Source organism: Colletotrichum destructivum, chromosome 4 (genome assembly GCF_034447905.1).
Source record: "Colletotrichum destructivum chromosome 4, complete sequence".
NCBI lineage: Eukaryota > Fungi > Ascomycota > Sordariomycetes > Glomerellales > Glomerellaceae > Colletotrichum > Colletotrichum destructivum.
The window spans coordinates 1,581,763-1,600,660 of NC_085899.1; the positions used below are offsets into that span (position 1 = coordinate 1,581,763).

The 18,898-nt window shown below is 54.0% G+C and overlaps 3 protein-coding genes across 3 annotated transcripts; all 3 read left to right on the top strand.

Moving 5' to 3' along the window:
• The first annotated feature begins 637 nt into the window (after positions 1–637).
• CDEST_06401 (Putative armadillo-type containing protein ARMC8/Vid28) lies at positions 638–4,468 on the top strand. The gene is made up of 3 exons (XM_062922560.1): positions 638–1,331; positions 1,392–3,181; positions 3,242–4,468. The coding sequence occupies exons 1-3, from the start codon at positions 1,037–1,039 to the stop codon at positions 4,241–4,243; spliced, it is 3,087 nt and encodes a 1,028-aa protein (XP_062778611.1). The 5' UTR covers positions 638–1,036; the 3' UTR covers positions 4,244–4,468.
• Positions 4,469–7,069: 2,601 nt separating this feature from the next.
• CDEST_06402 (Putative archaeal/bacterial/fungal rhodopsin, yro2-like, 7TM domain-containing protein) lies at positions 7,070–8,593 on the top strand. The gene is made up of 2 exons (XM_062922561.1): positions 7,070–7,400; positions 7,460–8,593. The coding sequence occupies exons 1-2, from the start codon at positions 7,272–7,274 to the stop codon at positions 8,189–8,191; spliced, it is 861 nt and encodes a 286-aa protein (XP_062778612.1). The 5' UTR covers positions 7,070–7,271; the 3' UTR covers positions 8,192–8,593.
• Positions 8,594–14,918: 6,325 nt separating this feature from the next.
• CDEST_06403 (uncharacterized protein) lies at positions 14,919–15,802 on the top strand (the record flags this gene model as incomplete). The annotated part of the gene is made up of 1 exon (XM_062922562.1): positions 14,919–15,802. The coding sequence occupies exon 1, from the start codon at positions 15,233–15,235 to the stop codon at positions 15,800–15,802; it is 570 nt and encodes a 189-aa protein (XP_062778613.1). The 5' UTR covers positions 14,919–15,232.
• Positions 15,803–18,898: the final 3,096 nt, after the last annotated feature.

An 18,898-nucleotide genomic window follows, 5' to 3' on the forward strand; every position in this document is an offset into this window, starting at 1 on the left:
TTCCGGTGGTTTCGATGTCTCCACTGAACCATTGGTACTGATTCAATTGTATCGATATACATGGCAGTCGTTTCTGAGTTGCTGTGTATCCAGGGAGCTGACAGTGTGGACTGAAGCTGAACAGCACCACCACGCCACGTTGGCTAGGTATCGTGGGGAAACTTCCGTTTCAAGAAGTGCACCTTGTGTAAGCCACAACATGTGGGGCGTCGACGTGGCGGGAAGAGACAACATGGCTGAAGCAACCACACGGAGAAGCAAGGGGGCAGCAGCACTCTCCATTCCCAAGTGACTGATTGCTCCCCGCAGCGCAGTGAACTATGACGCAGAAGGAAAGCTCTCGCAAGACAGTGGAGTTCCGGCACGATTCGAGGTGTTTTTCCATACTAATGGTATATGAGGTGGTCGTCGAATGTGTCTCACATTCAGACGAACCGACCTTGTCTTCAGATTTGAAGAAAAAAGAAGAAGAAAGTAGTGTTTTTTTTGTTTCGCCGGCACTGGCACTGGCATTGACGGGCCACTAAGTACGTGTTGCCCCAAGCTTCAGCTAGCATGTGAGAATCCTGAAACCGGCTGGTTGCGATATGGGAAATGCACGTGCCTCACCCCGGGTTTCCAGAGTCGATGGTCGTCGCCCAGTCGCCCAGACCCAGACCAGTGGCCAGCGATGTGATCAACCGCGATCCATCCCGTGGACGGCAACCCGGCTTGATCAGTTCCTGGAGAAACGACCCTCAATCCACACCCTCAACATCCTTGGATATCACTCACGAGCCGCCATTGTCAGGTATTCATTTCTACACGTACTACCTTGGAAGCGCCTGGTCACGCACTTCTGCGAAGCAGCACAGGCCGCGTTTTCCTTCCTGTTGACCGGCTGCATGGACCTTGGCCTCTGACGCAAGATCCGTCGCCGCAGCCACGCCACTTCATCCTTGCAAGCAAGTACGTGACGCCTTGGCCGAGGACGGCAGCAGACGATCGCGTTTTCACCTATACACCTCACATCGATTCAAGCATCCGATACTCAGCGATGGCGCGCCTGTCGAACCCCCCGATCCTTTCACAACTGTTGAGTGCAAGGGGTTTTGCAGAGCAGACGAGTGCGCTGCGGGCCCTCAAGAACGATGTCGTCGGGCATGCGCAGAAGAAGGAGATGTGGGCTGGCTTGGGCGCCCTAGACCCCGTTGTTGAGATTCTCAATGCTGCCCGGTCGCCAGTCAAGGTCAACGGCAAGGACACTCGGCCCAGCGCCAGTTCTAGGTGGTTGAGCGAGGAGGAGACTCTGAGGCTCCAGGCACTCCAGCTTCTAGCGAGCTTTGCCAACGGTATGTCTCCATCTTGCTGCCGCCGCCTCCAGACCCCGTGCTGACCACTTGCTCTTCAAGGTGGCACCGCCTTCGTCGAACCCCTTCTCGTTGCCGGTGCCCTGCCAGCTGTGTTGCACAACATTTGCCCGATTTCGAATGCCCCCTTGCTCGTTACAGCCGCACTCCGCGTCGTGCTTAACATCATCGAGGCCGCCGCCTTGTCACAACCGACCTCGCCAGTCGATACGCAGGCTTTGGCCGACGCCGTCTTTGCTTCCGAACACATCGAGTCCTTCAACAGCATATTATGCAGCACACCCACCGTGCCCGAGCATCAAACACAAGTCACGTTGGTAGCCAACATAATCAGCCAGCTATGTCGGGACGAGAGGCATCAACTCGCCATGGCAAGCCAAGGCGTCCTCGATTCGCTCGCAACGCGGCTGGCGAGCATCGCCGTCGCCGAAGGGCACGTGGTTCCTTACGCCGAAATACTTGGCCGTGTGGACCACATGTCGGACTTCATCCCGGAACCGGCACCGTCGAGCTCTATCTTGGCCCCGGTCCTGGAGGCATTGGCTACCATCATCTCAGACTCTCGGTTCAGGGCTTGCATGCTGCTGTGTTCTCCTGCAATCATGGCCATTTTCCCCGCCATGAAGTTCACACCCTCAAAGGAGGTCAGAGCTCCCTGGAATTCTCTCGAGGTCAGTGGTCTAGGTTTTGCGCGGCAGCAAAGTCTCAGCGCCATAGACTATCTACTTCCTGCCGTTCCCATCCAACAGGGTCGGGTCTCTGGTTCGCAACAATCACACTTCCCCGCTTTGGGCTCCTCTGAGGCACGTGAGCGGGCTCGCTCAGCTGCGAGCAAGTACAGTTCTACGGCATCCGTTTGGGAGGCTTCCCGCTTTGAGCTTTTTGGTAACGAGGGGGAGCCTGATGAGGAACAGGAGAGCCCCCTCATCCCTTGGTTGATTGTTATGGTCAGATCAAGGCAAAACTTGGAACGCTTGATGGCCGCCAATCTCCTCACTTCGCTCTTCCGGTCTGGATTCGGTACCAAGTGTTTGAGAGAGACGAGTCTTGGGCTGTTGGTCGTCCCTGTGTTGATGGCAATGCTGGATCAGCTCCAGGCGGCACCGCCGGTTGTCAAGTCGCCCCTTATCGACGCGGACACAGCATTGAAGTGGACGATTCTGGAAAGGACGCCAGCCATTCTCGCTCGAATGATAACGGACAGCGAGCCGCTCCAGAAGGCTGCTTTTGATTGCGGGGCCGTCAAATGCTACAGCAAGCTCCTCAAGGATGCGTACGAGCCCATCCCATCGTCGGCATACGCCAAGGTCTGGTCGCCTCAGGTTGACGCAAACATGGAGATGGGAAACACATCTCCTTCGTGTGCTCTAGGTCCAGGAGGGCAGCCACCACTCCTGGCTCACAGAGTAAGGATGCGCGAAAGCGCCTTGAAGGCAATAGGAGCACTGGCAGCAGGCAAGGATGAGTATCGTAAGGCTTTTGTTGAACAGGATGTTGTCGCCCACATTGTGCAGTCACTCTCGCCTACACCTGGCAAGCCTTCGAATCCCAAGGATCGCAGTAAACCCACCGAGCCGGATGGGCCTGTTCGTGATGGATCCTCACCTGACCACAACTCTGGGTATGGTAGTAACCCGCTGTCGGTGTTGATTGCAGGGTGCCACGCGGTCAGAATGCTGTCACGGTCTGTGAGCATTCTCAGAACATCCTTGGTGGACTATGCCGTGGCCGTCCCCCTATTCCGGTTTCTCAGGCACCCCAGCGTAGATGTCCAAATCGCCGCCACTGCAGCGATCTGCAATTTGGTCACTAGTGTCAGCTCCATGAGAGAGGTGAGTACAATCAATCTTGAGACGCGACCCGGAAAACCTGAATTACGCTGATCATCGCAGGTTCTGGCCGATAGGGGTGTTATGAAGATTCTGTGCGAGCACGCCCACTCCCTCAACCCCGCGCTACGCCTCAATGCGCTCTGGGCACTGAAGCATTACGTCCATGACGTTGACCCCGAGACCAAGAAGCATTGTTTGGAGGAGCTTGAGTCCGGTTGGCTGGTCCAGCTGATCTGTGACGACACAGAGGATGATGCGCTTTTCCTCGCGAGATCCAAGATGGACAAGCACACTGCAGTGGAAACTGGGAACGACTTGGACGGCGACATCGAAATGGACCAAGCGGACCCGTTGTCTAGATCGTGGATAAGTTCGACGATGCCGCCACAGGACGCTGACGGGAGGTCATCAGCAAAACTACGGCAAGCAGAGGCCAAGCTTGCCGCCCTTCGCGAAGCTGAGATCAATCCACTACGAAAAGCACGGAACGACGATCTTGCCATCCAGGAACAAGGTCTTGACTTCATCCGGAACATGATAGGAACGACCAGCAAGGAGGATGACAACGAGACAAAAACCGCGGAGATGATTGACTATCTCTTCAGCGAGCTGGGACAGGACAGATTCTTCGATATCCTGGCCAGGAAGTTGCAGGCCAAGGTCCTCCACCCAACGTCGAGACGGTCCACTGGGCCTGGGCGCGAAACCCGGGTGCTCTACCCACAGGCCAAGATCATCCAGGCTGTGGTATACGTCCTCGTCCACATGGCGGCCAGTGTCCCGCGTCACAAGCAACTGGTGGTTGCGCAGACTGACCTACTCAAGCTGTTGGCGAATCACTTCAATAGCAAGGACAAGGAGGTGCGGGTAGCCCTCTGCCACTTGATAACCAACCTCACATGTCCTGGAGACGGTTCACGAACAAGCGCCCAGCGGGTATACGAACTGAAGAAGTTGGGTTTCCTGACCAAGTTGGAAGGGTTAGAAGACGATTGCGAACTAGATGTGCGCGAGCGGGCCAAGGGCGCAGTGTGTCAGATGAAGCAGAACAACAGTTACTAGACGGTAGTTTCGCTGGAGGTTCGTTGGTTTCCAGAGATTACATGCATGTACGATATAGATGTGCATGGAGTTCCTGCTGTAGGGAATACTGTATACGGTATAACAGTACATGATGAATGAAGCAAAAGCATGGAAATGCCCGCGATGAGCCTTAAGGCTTGTTAGTGTGTAGTAGGAACGTGAGAAGCGACAAAGTCTTGAACTACGTCGTCTACATTCGTAAACGAGGGGGCTAAGCACTACGTAGGTAGTTTGCTTGGACTAGCTACGTAGTTCATAGAGGAGGTCTTATGGCGCTGGCGTAAGGTCCCTCGTTATCTTCAAGTGATGGACCCGAGGTGCAGCTGCGCGGTGTCGTCGAGTTGCGGCAATGAGTAGTCACGTGAGTGCGAAGCTGTACATCCTAGTGGAAGCCTGGCAATAGCAAAAGACATCGAGTCTTATGGGACCATGCCAGCAGCCAAGATGGGTTTGCTTCTACGACACGGGTACATGACAGACAACTCATTCTATCGGATTTGCCAATGACTGTCGCAGCCCATACCATTATGCTGGTAGTCGTCCGTCCAACGCAGCGGGACGACTTGGTTGCTCTCCTCTTTCGGGGATAAATGCCGGACACTGGACGCCTCGAATACGATACTATGTAATCTTTATATAAGTCTTGGGAATAGGACCTGTATTGCTGACCATGCTTGAAAGTAAAAAAGGGTTGGTTTCCGGATATTGCAAACTCCTCGCACCGTCCCATCACTGTAACCCGGTGCTTCGTCTCCTCAGGTGGGTCCATATGTCTTCCGGAAGCAACGGATGGGTTCGTCCCTCATGTGATTCGATGATCATGAGAGGAAGAGAAAGCTCTGGGATTGGCAAAGAGGGGAGAATAGAGTTGGCTTCTCGTGCCCAGAACGGGCAGGGGGCTATGGAGGTCGGTCCACTGTTGGTTCTCCGAGCATTTGGCGCTACGACGGGTGGACAGGGATCCAAATCGGGCCACGATCGACGGCTATGGTCGCTCAACACAGGCGGTCTGGTAACATGACGCGCTGAAAGTCCGAAGGGGGTGGCCACTACGTGGAAAGAGTGCATTGTGACCGACGACCTCAAGAAAGTAACCAGCTGGGTCTTGGTGGGCAATGACTACTATGACTTGCCGGCTATGAAGGAGTAAAAGACACAATGTAATGCTTCTCCTTTCCCCTTCCGGTCTATGATGGTGGAGTATCCCCTCTCATGTGTAACTTTCATCGGTGAGCTTGTGCGCCAGCTCACGAACTCCAAGAGAAAAAGAGAGAGAGAGAGAGAGAGAGAGAGAGAGAGAGAGAGAGAGAAAGGGGCAGGCATAGATGGGTGCTGGAACACGAGACGATGGTTGGCTGTAAGCGGTGTAATCGGACCAAGTTTCGTGGTCAAAGGGAACGTCAACCCTCCATCCCGATGGCGTTGGATTCGGTTCACCTGGCGCGTGATTCCGTCCGCTCGTAGTGTGTTGGAGACTCAACACATCGCTTTCCGACGCTGAGATGATGGCACCTGTTTGGACAAGGTCCTGTTTAGTCATCGGGCGGGTAAGGTTGTGGAAACAGATCCGACGGTCCCGAGCGTCCGCCGGCTGGCCCCGACCGGGGAGCCCGGAGCGGGTCCGGAAGGGGCTTCAAAGCACTTCACATGGTGTCAAGCCTGCCATGTGTTCGCAGTCATTACGCCAACCCGCCCCCTTTTCTTTCCTTTGTCCTACTCGCTGTCGGCAGGTTGATCTTTGGGCATTAACATTGCCGCCTCCTACGGGTTCACGGAGCAAGGGTGCCCCTTCTGGCCATCATCGCCCGTGTCGTCACATTGTAGCATCCACAAGGAAGATCTCGTTGAGTCGTGAGTTGATAACAGCGAACGGCCCATCTGTGCATGTTTCTGGCCGGTTCCGTGTTGACGTTCGGTTGCCGGCATTGGCTGCTACGGGGAAGCAAGCTTCGTTTGATCTCCCGGAAAGTTACGAATGGCATCTGCGCGCATGTAAGCGGCATTGCAGTCAGCAAGGAGCGAGGTTCTGGGACATTTCGGTCATGTTTGCGTTTACATTATGTGCATGGCTAGAGCCAAAGGTTGGGCAGCTTGCCTTCTGCTCAATGAGATTGATTGGAGATGATGGTAAGTTGCTCTACAAGATGAGAATAAAATGGATAAATCATCTTCTTCCTTACCAGGCATCAAGACCATCTCTGACGCCTGCTCAGGTAGAGCTGCGAACGTGTACCAAGATACCTTCCGGTGTAAGCAGCGCTTTCGCTCACATAACCTCAGCTCCTTCTGGCCCCATTCTCGAATCATCCCTTCTCCGCAGAACCCTGGTCGTCCCGTGGTCTTCGCCTCATCCATCGCTTCGGTAGGGACCAAAAACAAAGCGCACTATCTACCTAGGGTACTCCCCAACAGTCCTTGTAGCAGACCTTTCGCGGTCTCTGGTACAGACAGTTACATCCAGACCAACCTTGCCTCGACTTGGCTGACTTCAGACAAGATCTCCTGACTTGAAGACTTTGGTAGCAGGATGTTCTTCCGGATTTCCGAGACGGACGCCACGGTCTGCAATCCACCCTGCTTTCCTCTCCGTCTCATCCGTCCTTGTCCATGGCCGTGCCTCTTGGGAGAGATGGACAAGGGTTGGTCTCCTCATCATCTAATGGCAAGGTTCCATGCCGGCTAGTGGTAGTCCCAAGCGTGCTTGAGCTCGGAGGCGGCATCGAACCTGCAGCAAAGGAACATGTGCCAGCCCATTCTGGAATCAACGCTCGCATCATGTCATGTATTAGGCCAAGGGCAATCGTCTTCTAAGGAGTATAAGACCCTCCCACTCCTCCCACTCCGGCTTGTCTCCTCTTCATCACAGCATCGCGAGCATCAAACCCCAGTGTAGTTACTGGCACGCGTCCGCGCCTTCGAAGATATAGACACAGCTCTCCTTTCACTTGACCAACGATTCTTTCGAGACCCACAGCATTACCAACGCTCGATTTGAACAGTCACCACCATGGGTCTGATTCTCCGGCGCGCTAACGAGGCACTCGACATCAACCCTCTTCCTCGTGTTGAGGAGGAACTCAGTGTCAATGGTTCAAACTGGCTGTGGGCCTGTGTTGCGATCTACTCGTTCTTCTTCGTATGTCGCTCTCTTCGTCCCTCTTGGTTCCCTCGAATGGCTCTACTAACACATAGCAGCTCGACGCCTTCGCCCTCTCACACAAGCCCAAAGGCAATGAAAAGATATTCCACTATCTCCTCAACATCGCTCTGCTCGTCGGGGCCATCACTTACTTCGCCAATGCTTCCAATCTCGGCTGGTCTGTTATTCCCCAGGACAGAGATACCTCGCGACAGATCTTCTTCAACAAGTACATCAACTGGGTCGTGGTCTTTCCTATTGTATGCATCCTCCTCGGCCTCGTCGCCAACTCGTCATGGGCCACAATTGCCTGGCACGTCTTCCTTTCCTGGGTTTGGGTCATTAGCTACCTGGTCTCCGCCTTCACCCCCACCGTCTACAAGTGGGGGTTCTTCGTCTTCGGCACCGTCGCCTATCTTGTCATGGCCGCTTCGATATTCGGCGAAGGGAGGATTGGGGCCAAGCGCGTCGGGACCCAAGGAGACTACTGGATCCTTGCCGGCTACTTCAACCTGCTGTGGCTTCTCTACCCCATTGCGTTTGGCGTTTCTGAGGGTGGCAACACCATCGGCGTCACACCTCACTTCATATTCTTCGGTATCCTGGATGTTTTGATGATCCCCTTCGGTGCTGTCATCTTCATGACGCTCTCCAGAAAGTGGGACTATAACGCTTTGAATCTTTACTTCACTCAGTACGGCCGGGTTCCTCAGGGCGGACATTTCCCTGAGAAGTCGGCAGCTGCCCCTGCCCCGACGGCGAATCCTTCTGGAAACCAGCAAGTCTAATCATCATCCTAGGACGAAGCACCGTAATTTTAGCACGTTTTGAAAGATTCTCCTCAAGGTAACGGGTTCAACTCTTTCATGATACCCGCAAGCTACCGCATATCAAGAAATATGCCCACTAGTTTCGGCATGGGCTCTGGAAAAGTGACTGTCGTCGCGTTGTGGTGTGTAGACCGGACGGAGTATGGAGCGGAAATACCCTTGTTGTTGTTGTTTTGTTCGATATTCCCTAATGCTTGCGAACGATATCTGCTTGATGGGCAATAGGACCCGGTAATATGTAATTGGAAGGGCGATTTGAGGATGGCCTACCTATCCGTTGTGATAATTGATGTTTCTGGAAACCAGTGCCCCCTACAATTCAACACATCAATGGCCGATGCTAAGCAGTTCATGGACACCAGCAGAGATAGAAACACCATTTCTAGTACCTTTATTGCAACAGTAAGGCTTCTAGGCTATGTCGTGGTTTCGCCTATAAACATGGCGACACACTGACGGTATGCTCGAAAGACTGAACGAACGAGAGATACACAGCTTCGCTTTGGGCATTGAGGGAGCAAGAGTGTCTTCAGAGGTGCTTGGGGGCACGGGTATTGCGGTTCCAAATGTTCAGTCGACAACAAGTGAAGAGGCGCTTGACGCTACTTATTGTATGAGACAGTACAGGAATGGGGCTCGTTCCCGACCCATACCCAGGTCATCATGAGTGCCATGCCGAGTAGAATTCCGGACGAGTGAACATCAAACACTTCCTGGGAGTGGACTCCCGCCACGCCGAAACACTCCTCTTCTAGTTATATCATGGCGTTCAAGACTCGAAAGACAGGGAAGAAACCCTTGGACGGAGCTACGGTATCTCTGGGTCGACTTCATATCTGTCCGGAGCTCCTTGCAATCTTCATACAACTTCCACTTCAACTTTAACTCCAAACCATTACGGTATCCATCACTGGCCGTCAAGTAGTAAGCAGCCGCTGTTGACCACCATAAGAGGCACGTATCTCCATTTTGCCATTTGCGTGCTGATTCCCAGTCATTAGTGAAGACTCAAGTTAGTACTTGTCAGCCGGGTGAAAAACAAACCACTTCTGGTTTGCGAAAACCTCGTCATAGCTTATCAAGTGCTGATCGACGATTCTGGCTTGGACGCCGAAAAAACATACCGATTAGCCTCCTCTTTTCGATGAGGATTTCCGTGAATGTACACAAGTGCGCTGCCGTGAGCCAGCAACGCTGAAACCTAACCCAATAGGCCTCCGGTCTGGCCACCGTTCCTGTACGGTGATGATGAAGCCCGCTGCATCTTCATATGTGGCGAGGCTGCTGGAAGCGGGTGAAGCTACAAATAAATGTTATCAATACCAACATCACCTGCCGACACCAGTCCCACGCATCATTTGCGAATGTGCTCATTGGTGAGGGGAAACAGGCCCCCGGAGAAGGAGCCAAGTTTGAACGGCATGTCACAAGAGATTCCCATAGTAAATATGCCTGGGACGAGCGGAATCGATTTCAGCAACATTGAATCAACTGACAGACTTTGGAGCCATCACGAATGACAACTAGGAATGGCTGATTTTAGCTCGACCAAATTCGACCACGGAAATACACAATCCTCGTGTTCGCCCCTGTGCTCGCCCAAGCATTGGTCCCCAACAACAGCGCAAGACTGGCTATTTTGCTATCGGCTTATTCTTTTGAGTCGATGTTCGCTTGACAAAGATATCAACCATGAGAACGAACCACCTCCCGAGGATGGCAGAGTGCAGAACGAATTGTATTAGCTCGCCGACTTGAAGGAAACACTCTGACAAACTTGATAAGAGACAGCTTCAATGGAGTTAATGGACCAGTTATTTCGGACGGCACGAAGCGATACAAACCTCCCCATTGACTCGCTTCTTCTGCCACTCTCTTAATTGCACACCGTAACCAGTCTCTGACATCCCGTGTAAGTCGCCCGAGTGACCCGTCGGCTATCCTCTTCCAGCCACGACCACGTGTTCGCTCAACGCATTGCGGGCAGACCCTCGCCCAAAGCCAGTCTTTTCCACAGAAGAACTCGTCCATCGTGTGCGGCCAACTGAGTCCCCGGAGGAAGATATACATGGACCTATCATCATGTCCCTCGGCCCTCAGCCTATAGACCCAAGCCAGAAATCTTCCTCATGGAAAAGGGAAAAAGAAAAAAGGCAAGGAGCCCGCTGCCTAAATCGAGATCAATGTCAAGACTGGACCGGGGCCGCTCGAGACGACGTCGCCATCACCATCCCGTGCGATCTTTCCCATAAAAACGACTTTCACTCGGCATACAAAACCCCCGAAACTCACTACGCGACGTCGACTCAACCGTCACACGTCTCGCTCTGCTGGGATCCGACCCCCGTCCCCTCTTACCAGACCACTGCACGGATGGGGGGGAGGGAAGACGGCAGCAGAGACATCTCTCAACTGCGACTCTGGAACAGTCACGGTCCACAACCATTCAGATGCTCAAATCCCAGGACCTTTCTTGGTGCCCCCCCCGCGCGCGCGTGTGTGTGTCTGTATCTGTAGACTTCAAATTGCCTCTCTATATCCCTCCAACATGGAAACTTTAGTCAAATGTTGGGAACACGCATATGAAGCCCGACAGACAGATACGATACGCGTTGACAGGCATTTCGCCGCGAGATTCCAGAGTCCAGAGCCCAGGCGTCTCATGCGTTGGCAGCGCATACAGTGCGGCAAATGGTCATGTAGTGTGCCTCTCTCTCTCGTTCCCTCTCTCGCTTTTCGTACGACCAGCCGCGCTGCACTCCGCCGAGTGAGAATACCGTCATATGAGAGAAAAACCACAAGTGTCACCATACGACAGCCGAGAGTGACAAAGGGTTGAATAAGTGATTGGTAAGCCTTGGGCATTTCAAAACAGTCTGAGCTTCTTCTCTGTGTCTCAATTTGTTGCATGCAGAATTCGAGACAGAACAGACAAGTAGGGACGCACGCACACACGCCATCGCGAGGTCAAGCCTGCCCCCCCTTCGCCGTTTCGCGCTTTAGAAGTGCGGCCGAACGTTTGTGACTTGATCCGATAGGCAAGTGCCCGGTTCTGGTCAAGAGCTTTCTGTTTCAATCAATCAAGGGAGCACGGGGAAAAGGGACCAACTGCTGCTGAGATATATGGGATGAGAGAATGCCTCAACAACTGTTTGGTACGACTTTTAAAAAGTCCCCCTTCTCTTGAAGAAGAAGAAGAAGAAGAACAAGAGGAAGAGGAAGAGAAGGAGGGGGTGGGTTGAGACAGCGTCACCCACCAGCCCCTTTCTCTCCCTCTTCTGTGGACCACGGTCTCTTGGGCCAGCCATGGTACTACTGTCCGAGAAACCGACTGATTTCAACAACACATTAACTTTCCTTTGTGAAAAGTCCCCGGTTCGGCACTGCGAAAGTAAAAACACAAACCACGCGCCCAGATAGTTAACTCCGGCATCATGTCCGGTCGAAGACCACGCAAAAAACATGTTTCTAGCTGTATCCTGTAGCTTCAGACTTTGAGTGTATTTCTGATTCGGACACAAGTAAAAGGCCGATGGTCAAGAATGAACGACCTTGATCGGTTTCAAAGAGAAAACGGGGCCCAGGGACGGCGCAATACCGGTTCAACTGCGTCGCGGGGAGTCCCTGTCCAGTGGATGGGCTCGCACAACAGCTGCCCCATTGTGGCGGTGACCGCATATCGCTGGCAACGCACTGGTTAGAACGTTTCCCAAATACTCCTTGACTGCCAATAGAAAAAGAAGACCGTGAAAACCGCAGTCAACGGGACGATGGCGAAAAGCTCCAAGAGTAAGCGCCATTCACGTCTCCCTACCGCGGGGTATGGATATCCCTCTTTCCAACACAGGAATGAGATTCTAAATCACACAACAGGATACACGTACAACATATCATGCGGAGAGAGGTTGATATTCTCGAGGCATCAATATCGCGCACATGGGCAGCGTGTGTCATTGTTTGCTTGCTTCGCGTATGGATATCTTGACCGGGGGGATGTGGTGCTTGTGCGCCATGCTGTGCCACCGTGACAAGACAATCTGAGGCTTCGATGAGGCAGGACGGTCAAATGCTCGGAACGCATCAGGTTGGGCAATGGTTGGAGGAGAGGCGGCGGGGGTTGATATGGGTCATGCCGTCCGACGGGAGACAGCACTTCAAGATACGAGCCAACCCAACAGCTCCCTCGCCCAGAAGATCAGCTGCAAGACCGTGTTACGCGACATGGTCGTCTCGGTGGGAGCGCGAAGCCCAAAGGTGACAAAAGACTACAGACAATTGAGATGGCGTTGCCGAGAAATGCAGCGAGGGTGGATTCCTGATCTTATCTGGTCTGATGGTGTGACTTGCCGTCGTCCTTCTGGCGACTGGGCCAAGCGAACAATTGTGCATGTGCCCGGCACGAGAAGATTTATGCTCTCTTGGGCATGGGCGGTTGATTTCTTTCCCTTGCGTGCCATGTCTCACACTTGGGAGGGACGGAGCGTAGACTCCTACTTGGTGACCACACGTTGCAATGTCGTTGAAACAGAACCTCAGGCGGGTGGCATTCAGCCAGGGCCCAGGCAGGCTTCGTGGCTCGGACTCAAGATGGGGCCAGCCTTGCGTTCCCGAGGCCAGGCTGGAAATGTGATCAATCAGTCAGGAGGCGCCCGTGGGCGCATGTAGGGGGACAATAGCGGGCGTCGACAGGGCCTCTTGGGGTCGATCTTGGCCTCACCAGTCTCACAGATTGCAGATTACAGACTGATGCGGGTGGTACTTGGTGTTTGCTTTCTCGGGCTTGCCAGGATGGCAAATGAGTTCTGGAAAACCCTAGCGTGTTTGCCATGCCGCAAATGGGGTCGATACTATTGAGGTTGTCGATGCGGTGGCGCCTGAGGACGTTGAGCATTTTGCCTCGGACTTCGCGTGAAGCCCCGGTCGATTGGTACATGTTTATTTTTTGACATGTTTGTCCGGGATGGAAAGGCTTTCACACCGTAGATGGAAAGATGCGGGCTTTCCAGCCTCGTCGGTTAGCGGCTGTTCGATAGGCACGATTCTGTCTCTCGGAACCGGAGAGGGGAGAAATGCTGGCATGGCCGCCGAATACGAAAATACCAGTATACACGGATACTGCACAGTTGGTAACAATGAACAAGTCGCATTTGAGGTGAAGCCTCGACACCACACAGAATATTGGGCGGCCGCCGGATGTGGTCCGGAAGACTTTGTATGAATCCCGCGAGCGAATTGCAGCTGGGGATTGCGAATCGAATCATGGAGTGGAGCCAGATTACCTTCGCTTTGAGGGGGAGGTCACATTTGGTGTGGGCGATTGGTAAAGAGGGTCGCAAGGGGGGACGGGACGGTATGTTGTCTGCACTGTATTCTCGGCTAGACGCTGGCAAAACCCATCAAGGAAAGAGCAGGAGGAGTGACTGACACAAGAGGCCTTTCTGATTGGCGGCAGGAAGGCCCAACGAGGGTCAGGGGCCGGTGACAGATGGATCCCATATGGAGCCGCAGCATTAGACACCGTGCTACCTGGCGATCAAGTACCTAGATACCTACGGCCTAGGTACCAAAGGTCGCCGAGGACATGATCAAGGCCAAGCAAGGTCAGGGGCAGTTTGGGTTAAATAGAAAAGTCACAACCATCACCAGAGTTTGCGGCTGCTGTCTACCCTTCATCCTTTGTCGCTGCCGGCGCTCGGCGCTGGGCAAGAGGAAAGAGGCAAGGGCAGGGATTTGTGGCATAGATTTTGAACGTTGCGCAATCGCTGAGGCGGTTGATGGCTGTTTCCTCTCCATCTTAATACTACGCGCGTGAAGGAGGTTTGCAGTCCCACTGTACGCGGTCTTCAGAAGGGAGGTCGTGCTGGCTGTGGGCTCCCCGCCGTCTGCGGGCCGGCTAAGTCTCTCGAGGGTGCTCAGGCCTCCGGGTGAGCGACGTTTCCCGTAGCGTATCCGTCTCCCGGGCTCCCCCGCCCAGTCAGGTCTGACTGAATCCCCACTCTATCAGAAACAGAGAGAGAGAGAGAGAGAGAGAGAGAGAGAGAGACTGTGACCACTGACGATAACCGAGCAACAAAGCTGTGTCCCAAGTAAGGGAAAGAAACCGCGTACAAGTACAATACGCACAGTAAAACAAGACAGGAGCCGGGGGCTGGTGAGGAGTTTCCAGGGAGGTTTGCGCGCTCAAGCCAATGCAGGGCTCCCAAATCCATGGCCAACACCTTGCGCATACCTTGTCAGGCGAGCCAGGCTTAATAGCGCTGGCGGGGACGGACGGCTAAACGCTACGGATCCTGCTCGAAAAGCTCTAGTGTGCGGGGGGGGGGGGGGGGCCTGGAGGGAGACCACCCACCCACATCTCAGGCTCGCGCTCTGGCTCAAACGTCAGCGCCGCAACGCACATCGTGTCGCGCATCCGCCTCGCCAATAGGAGATGACGCCTTGGGATGGCAGTTACCCGATGCTGCGGATTGCATAACCCACCCTAAGCGGACCCAAGACCCGACACACTTTTCCCTCTTCTCTGACCACTCACCTCATCTCACTCAGCTCCCGAAGCTATGGTCCTGGACATGGTGGACAAAGCGGCCCCCCCTCCCCCCCATCCCCTTCCCCCTCCTTGAAAAAATTCCATGTCTATGGCACTGGAAGTGGCAAAGCAATTCTAGCCTCCTGTTCTTCTGAGCGCCGCCTAGCCCTCACCGGCCTTTCACCCATACACCTCGACTACAGAGAGAATCTTCTGTCCCAATGCAATGCAATTTGTGCTTCGTTTTTCCTGGTCCGATAGTCGTCTGCTGGTGCTTGGCCCACGACCCGATAACCTCTCACATACCCAAAAACGCGGTAGCTTCATCTCCATGCCAGGTACCACCAAACAAACACCCGGCGTTAATGGTGTCGGGAACGCTGACTACAGGATCTGCGGCGTCGCTCTAATGCATTTCATCTCAGCCTTTTTTTCTTCCAAGTGCTGCCTGGTTGCTGCCCGAAAAAGACGGGATGAATCCGTCATCTTGGCTTGGCAATCCAGCCCGGTCAACACACTCGGTCCCGACGAATCCACCGTGTCCCCGTTCGCAAAACCAAGTCGGTTTTGTTCCTAGTTCTCAGTCTCTTCTCTTCTGCCAGTACGAATACCGTACGGATATACTTCCTACTGCTTCATCAACAACTGCCACACGTACCGGGTGCCATCATCTTCATCAGCAAGACCAGTCATTCCTTATCCGTCGCCTCGGCCGGTTGGCGGCTTTGCGCCTTGGCCCCATTTCATTCGAGGACTCGACCAGGGGGGCAGGGGAAAGATCGGCCCCGCCCTTTTGCTTTTTTTGTTTTGTTTTTGTCGTTTGGCTGCAAGAATCGGGGGCGCCTGCGTACGCAACAACCTGTCGGCGTATCAATTTGGCACCGTATGTACCTACGTATAGCATGTACGTAAGTATCCGAACAGACATATTTTCTGTACCTATCCTTCTACCTTCGAGTCCATCCCGCAGTGCCCACAGTCCCCCGTATGCCTTGACCCTGATCATTCTCATTTCGACTCTTCCTCCGCCAATGCCAATGTGATTAAATCTCCTTAGCGGGACCTAGGGAACTCGGTAGATGCTGATCACACGGAGGAGCCCTTGGCTAGCGCTTCGACTGATTCAGTCTACCTCGGATGCCAGATGGCTACTCAGCTCCTTCTATGCTTTTTGTTGTGTTTTACGCCTTTGTCTCTTGCTTCTCCACGATGTCGATACGATGTACTCGGCATGACATCCCTTGGAGCAGCACCGCAAAATACGTCATCGAAAATAACGCTGGTGGCGAACGGCATGTTCTTGGTCGCGCTCACTTTACCTCGTTCGTCAGGGGTCATGAATCGTGCCCTCTACCCATAGGACGCCTCCCTGCCCATGACGGACTTCGCAGCCCACCGACACTCACTACTCGTTACCAGCTGGACAAACACACATCGGATGCGCGAAAACCGGGAACGGCTCCTCGGGTGCTACGGCCCACCATTGGGACCGGTAAAGCTGTTTCCAAACTTTGGCCGACTCAGACCTGACCCAAGCTCAATCTGAGGCATACACTACACAAAGAGATGAGATGGAGGTTTGGCTTTTCGGGGGACAGCGTCGATAGGACAGGCCAATACAGCCACGAGCTATGATCCGATTTCAGCATTGGCACGTACTGGCTGGGGGTGGAGCAAATGACCAACTGGTATCCGAGGGGCCGGCACTCCATTCAGCACAGAACGCCCGCTGCAAACGCCGTCGTCCGACACTGTTCAACCCAGTTCGAAGCGTAAGCACGTCTCTCGGTGTGTGCTCGCCTCGCAGTGTGAGCGAATGAACCCCAAAAAGTGGCTTGAAATGGGGTGGGTTTGGCATTTTTTTTTTTTAATGAAGACAGAGTGCTTCATGCGCGCGGTGTACGGATATACGCGGTGGGATCCGGATCGCGACGGATACTTCAGCGTCTCCGAAGCCTGAGCTCCGCCAACGACTTGACTGACAGACCGGACGAGATGGTGATGTCGCTGAGGATAATACCAAGTCCTGCCGACATGGACACACGGAGCAAAACGCTCGCTTCTAAGTTCCATGCCAATGCAAAAGCAGGTCTCGCAGCACGCAGAAAGAATGTCTCACCCTGGCGGGCGCCTTTCGCAGCAGCATGTTGGCCTCGGCCACGACCGCCGCGACGAACTACATCACACCAAAGAGGGGAGCAAGCAAGCAATCACATCAGGCCCGTCACCCGCTGTCCTCCCGTACTGTAACTGCAACCCAAGTGACAGGCTACCCTCACGGACGAGCGTCTCTTATTGGCAGCGTTTTCGAGACCCCAGCATCTCCAGTTTGGGCTTGAACTTGAGCCTGCATTGTGGCAAGCAAGGGTGGTGGGTAAGGGCTGGGACGAGAAATGGCGTGGGATTGGCCTGCCTGGCCCCGAATGGATACCACCGGGGATGGGAATAACGACTGGTATATGTGAGAGGGTTGAGGAACGACACAATGGGCCAGGAAGGGCTGCGTGGCTGTTTCGAGGTCGTAACAGTACATCTGCGGTCTGCACACACGATTGCGAGCTGCAGCGAACCAGCGCCTCAGCAGATGGAAATGCAGATGCAGCAAGATGGACAAGAGATCCCTGGATTGTATGGGCGGGCTCGGGTAGCTAGGAAAGGAAAGAGAACGGAAGCTCGCCCAATCACCCCTTTGGATTTGATTTTTACATTGTCCTTTTGCTTTTCTTCTCTTTTCTTTTCCTCGTCTGCGGAAGTATTTCTGTCTCTGCCCTGGCTTGGCTTGGCTAACAAGCTACATCGTATGCAGCAAGCCAACCACCAGTCAGTCTCGTCGAACTATTCGGGAAATCTGATGGTGAGTGGCTGAGGCATAAATCTAGTGTGTGCACGAGATCCGCGGACCGGATGCATCTCGCATCTCGGAACTTGAGAGTGCGCCTCGATACTCCTCGAGACTCGAAGCGTAGTGTACCCAACTCACAGACTGGCAGCAAACAAACAGATTTGCTTTCGAGAGCGACCCTGAGACTCCAGCTCTTTACGTTGGGCAGAGTAAAAAAAAGAAAAAAAAAGAAGGGGACAAAAGGTTTAAGCAAAAGTATCGTATCTGTCTGGCCTGCCACTGGACGGTCGTAAAACTTGGGAGCGAGTGACTGACGACAGACAGGCCCTGAACCACCAGGCTGGGAAAGAAGGGCCAGTCATGATGACTAGTGAATCGTGATGGCCCAATGCGCTCGGGAATCAGCCAAACCTTCCCACGCATTGCACGAGGTATATCCGTACTCTGTAACTGCCTAGTCAAAGGCTGTGATGCGGTCACATTTAGACACACCCCGTCACTCTTTGGCGGTTTCGAAGCGGCCGACGGCCAACCGCCCTGCAAAAGAACCCCAAGCCAGTGCTTCGCTAAGCATCGTAACACGCATCGCCCCATGTGCGGGCGACGAAGTGCTTGACGGATAGGGACTAGATCTGAGACTAGCGTTCGCCGTGCCCCCCCCCCCCCCCCCCCCCCCCTTCAGTCCAGTTGAGCAGACACAACGCCCGCTACCTCGGTGGGTTGGCGTGAGATGCATGGGAGGAACGGCGCCATCCACCTAATAGAGCCAGGTCGAGCGAGCTTGTGGGCGTACAGAGACTGTGCGAACACAGAACAAAGCAGGTTCTCAGGGGCGACCGAGACAGCACATGGTTGACTCAGCAGAGCACCTCGGTCGGGTTCTCTGCATTCAAACCAAGAGTCAAGCGGCTGTTCTGAGTTTAGGCCATGGAGCAGCCATGATTGTCATCCGATCCCTTACAATTACCGCCGAGTCAGCTGGGGCCCCAGTCCGAGGCGTTGGGTCCCTCTCCACTGTCCAGACTCCTCTTTCACACCCAGTGCTGGCTTACAGTGTCGGTTGTCCATAACTACCGTCTATACCATGTGCGCTTTCGGTTTGCTAGTCGCTGTCCACTCTCATCCGCCCTCGGTAGGCTGAGCCAATTCTGGCTGGTCCTGTAGCCCCCTCGGCGGTCCCTTGTTCAGTGCTCCCAAGCCCTCAAGCTATCCACACTGTCCACCGTCTCATACTTGCCTATCTGGGTAGGTATCTAGGTACCAGGCCACGCAGGTACCTAAGTGATGTGTCTGTACT

Excerpts from the sequence above, each read along its gene's own strand:
- CDEST_06401 (XM_062922560.1), top strand. The coding sequence starts at position 1,037 with ATGGCGCGCCTGTCGAACCCCCCGATCCTTTCACAACTGTTGAGTGCA. Across the intron at positions 1,332-1,391 it reads TCTAGCGAGCTTTGCCAACG|GTGGCACCGCCTTCGTCGAA; the intron begins GTATGTCTCCAT and ends TTGCTCTTCAAG. Across the intron at positions 3,182-3,241 it reads GTGTCAGCTCCATGAGAGAG|GTTCTGGCCGATAGGGGTGT; the intron begins GTGAGTACAATC and ends TGATCATCGCAG.
- CDEST_06402 (XM_062922561.1), top strand. The coding sequence starts at position 7,272 with ATGGGTCTGATTCTCCGGCGCGCTAACGAGGCACTCGACATCAACCCT. Across the intron at positions 7,401-7,459 it reads CGATCTACTCGTTCTTCTTC|CTCGACGCCTTCGCCCTCTC; the intron begins GTATGTCGCTCT and ends AACACATAGCAG.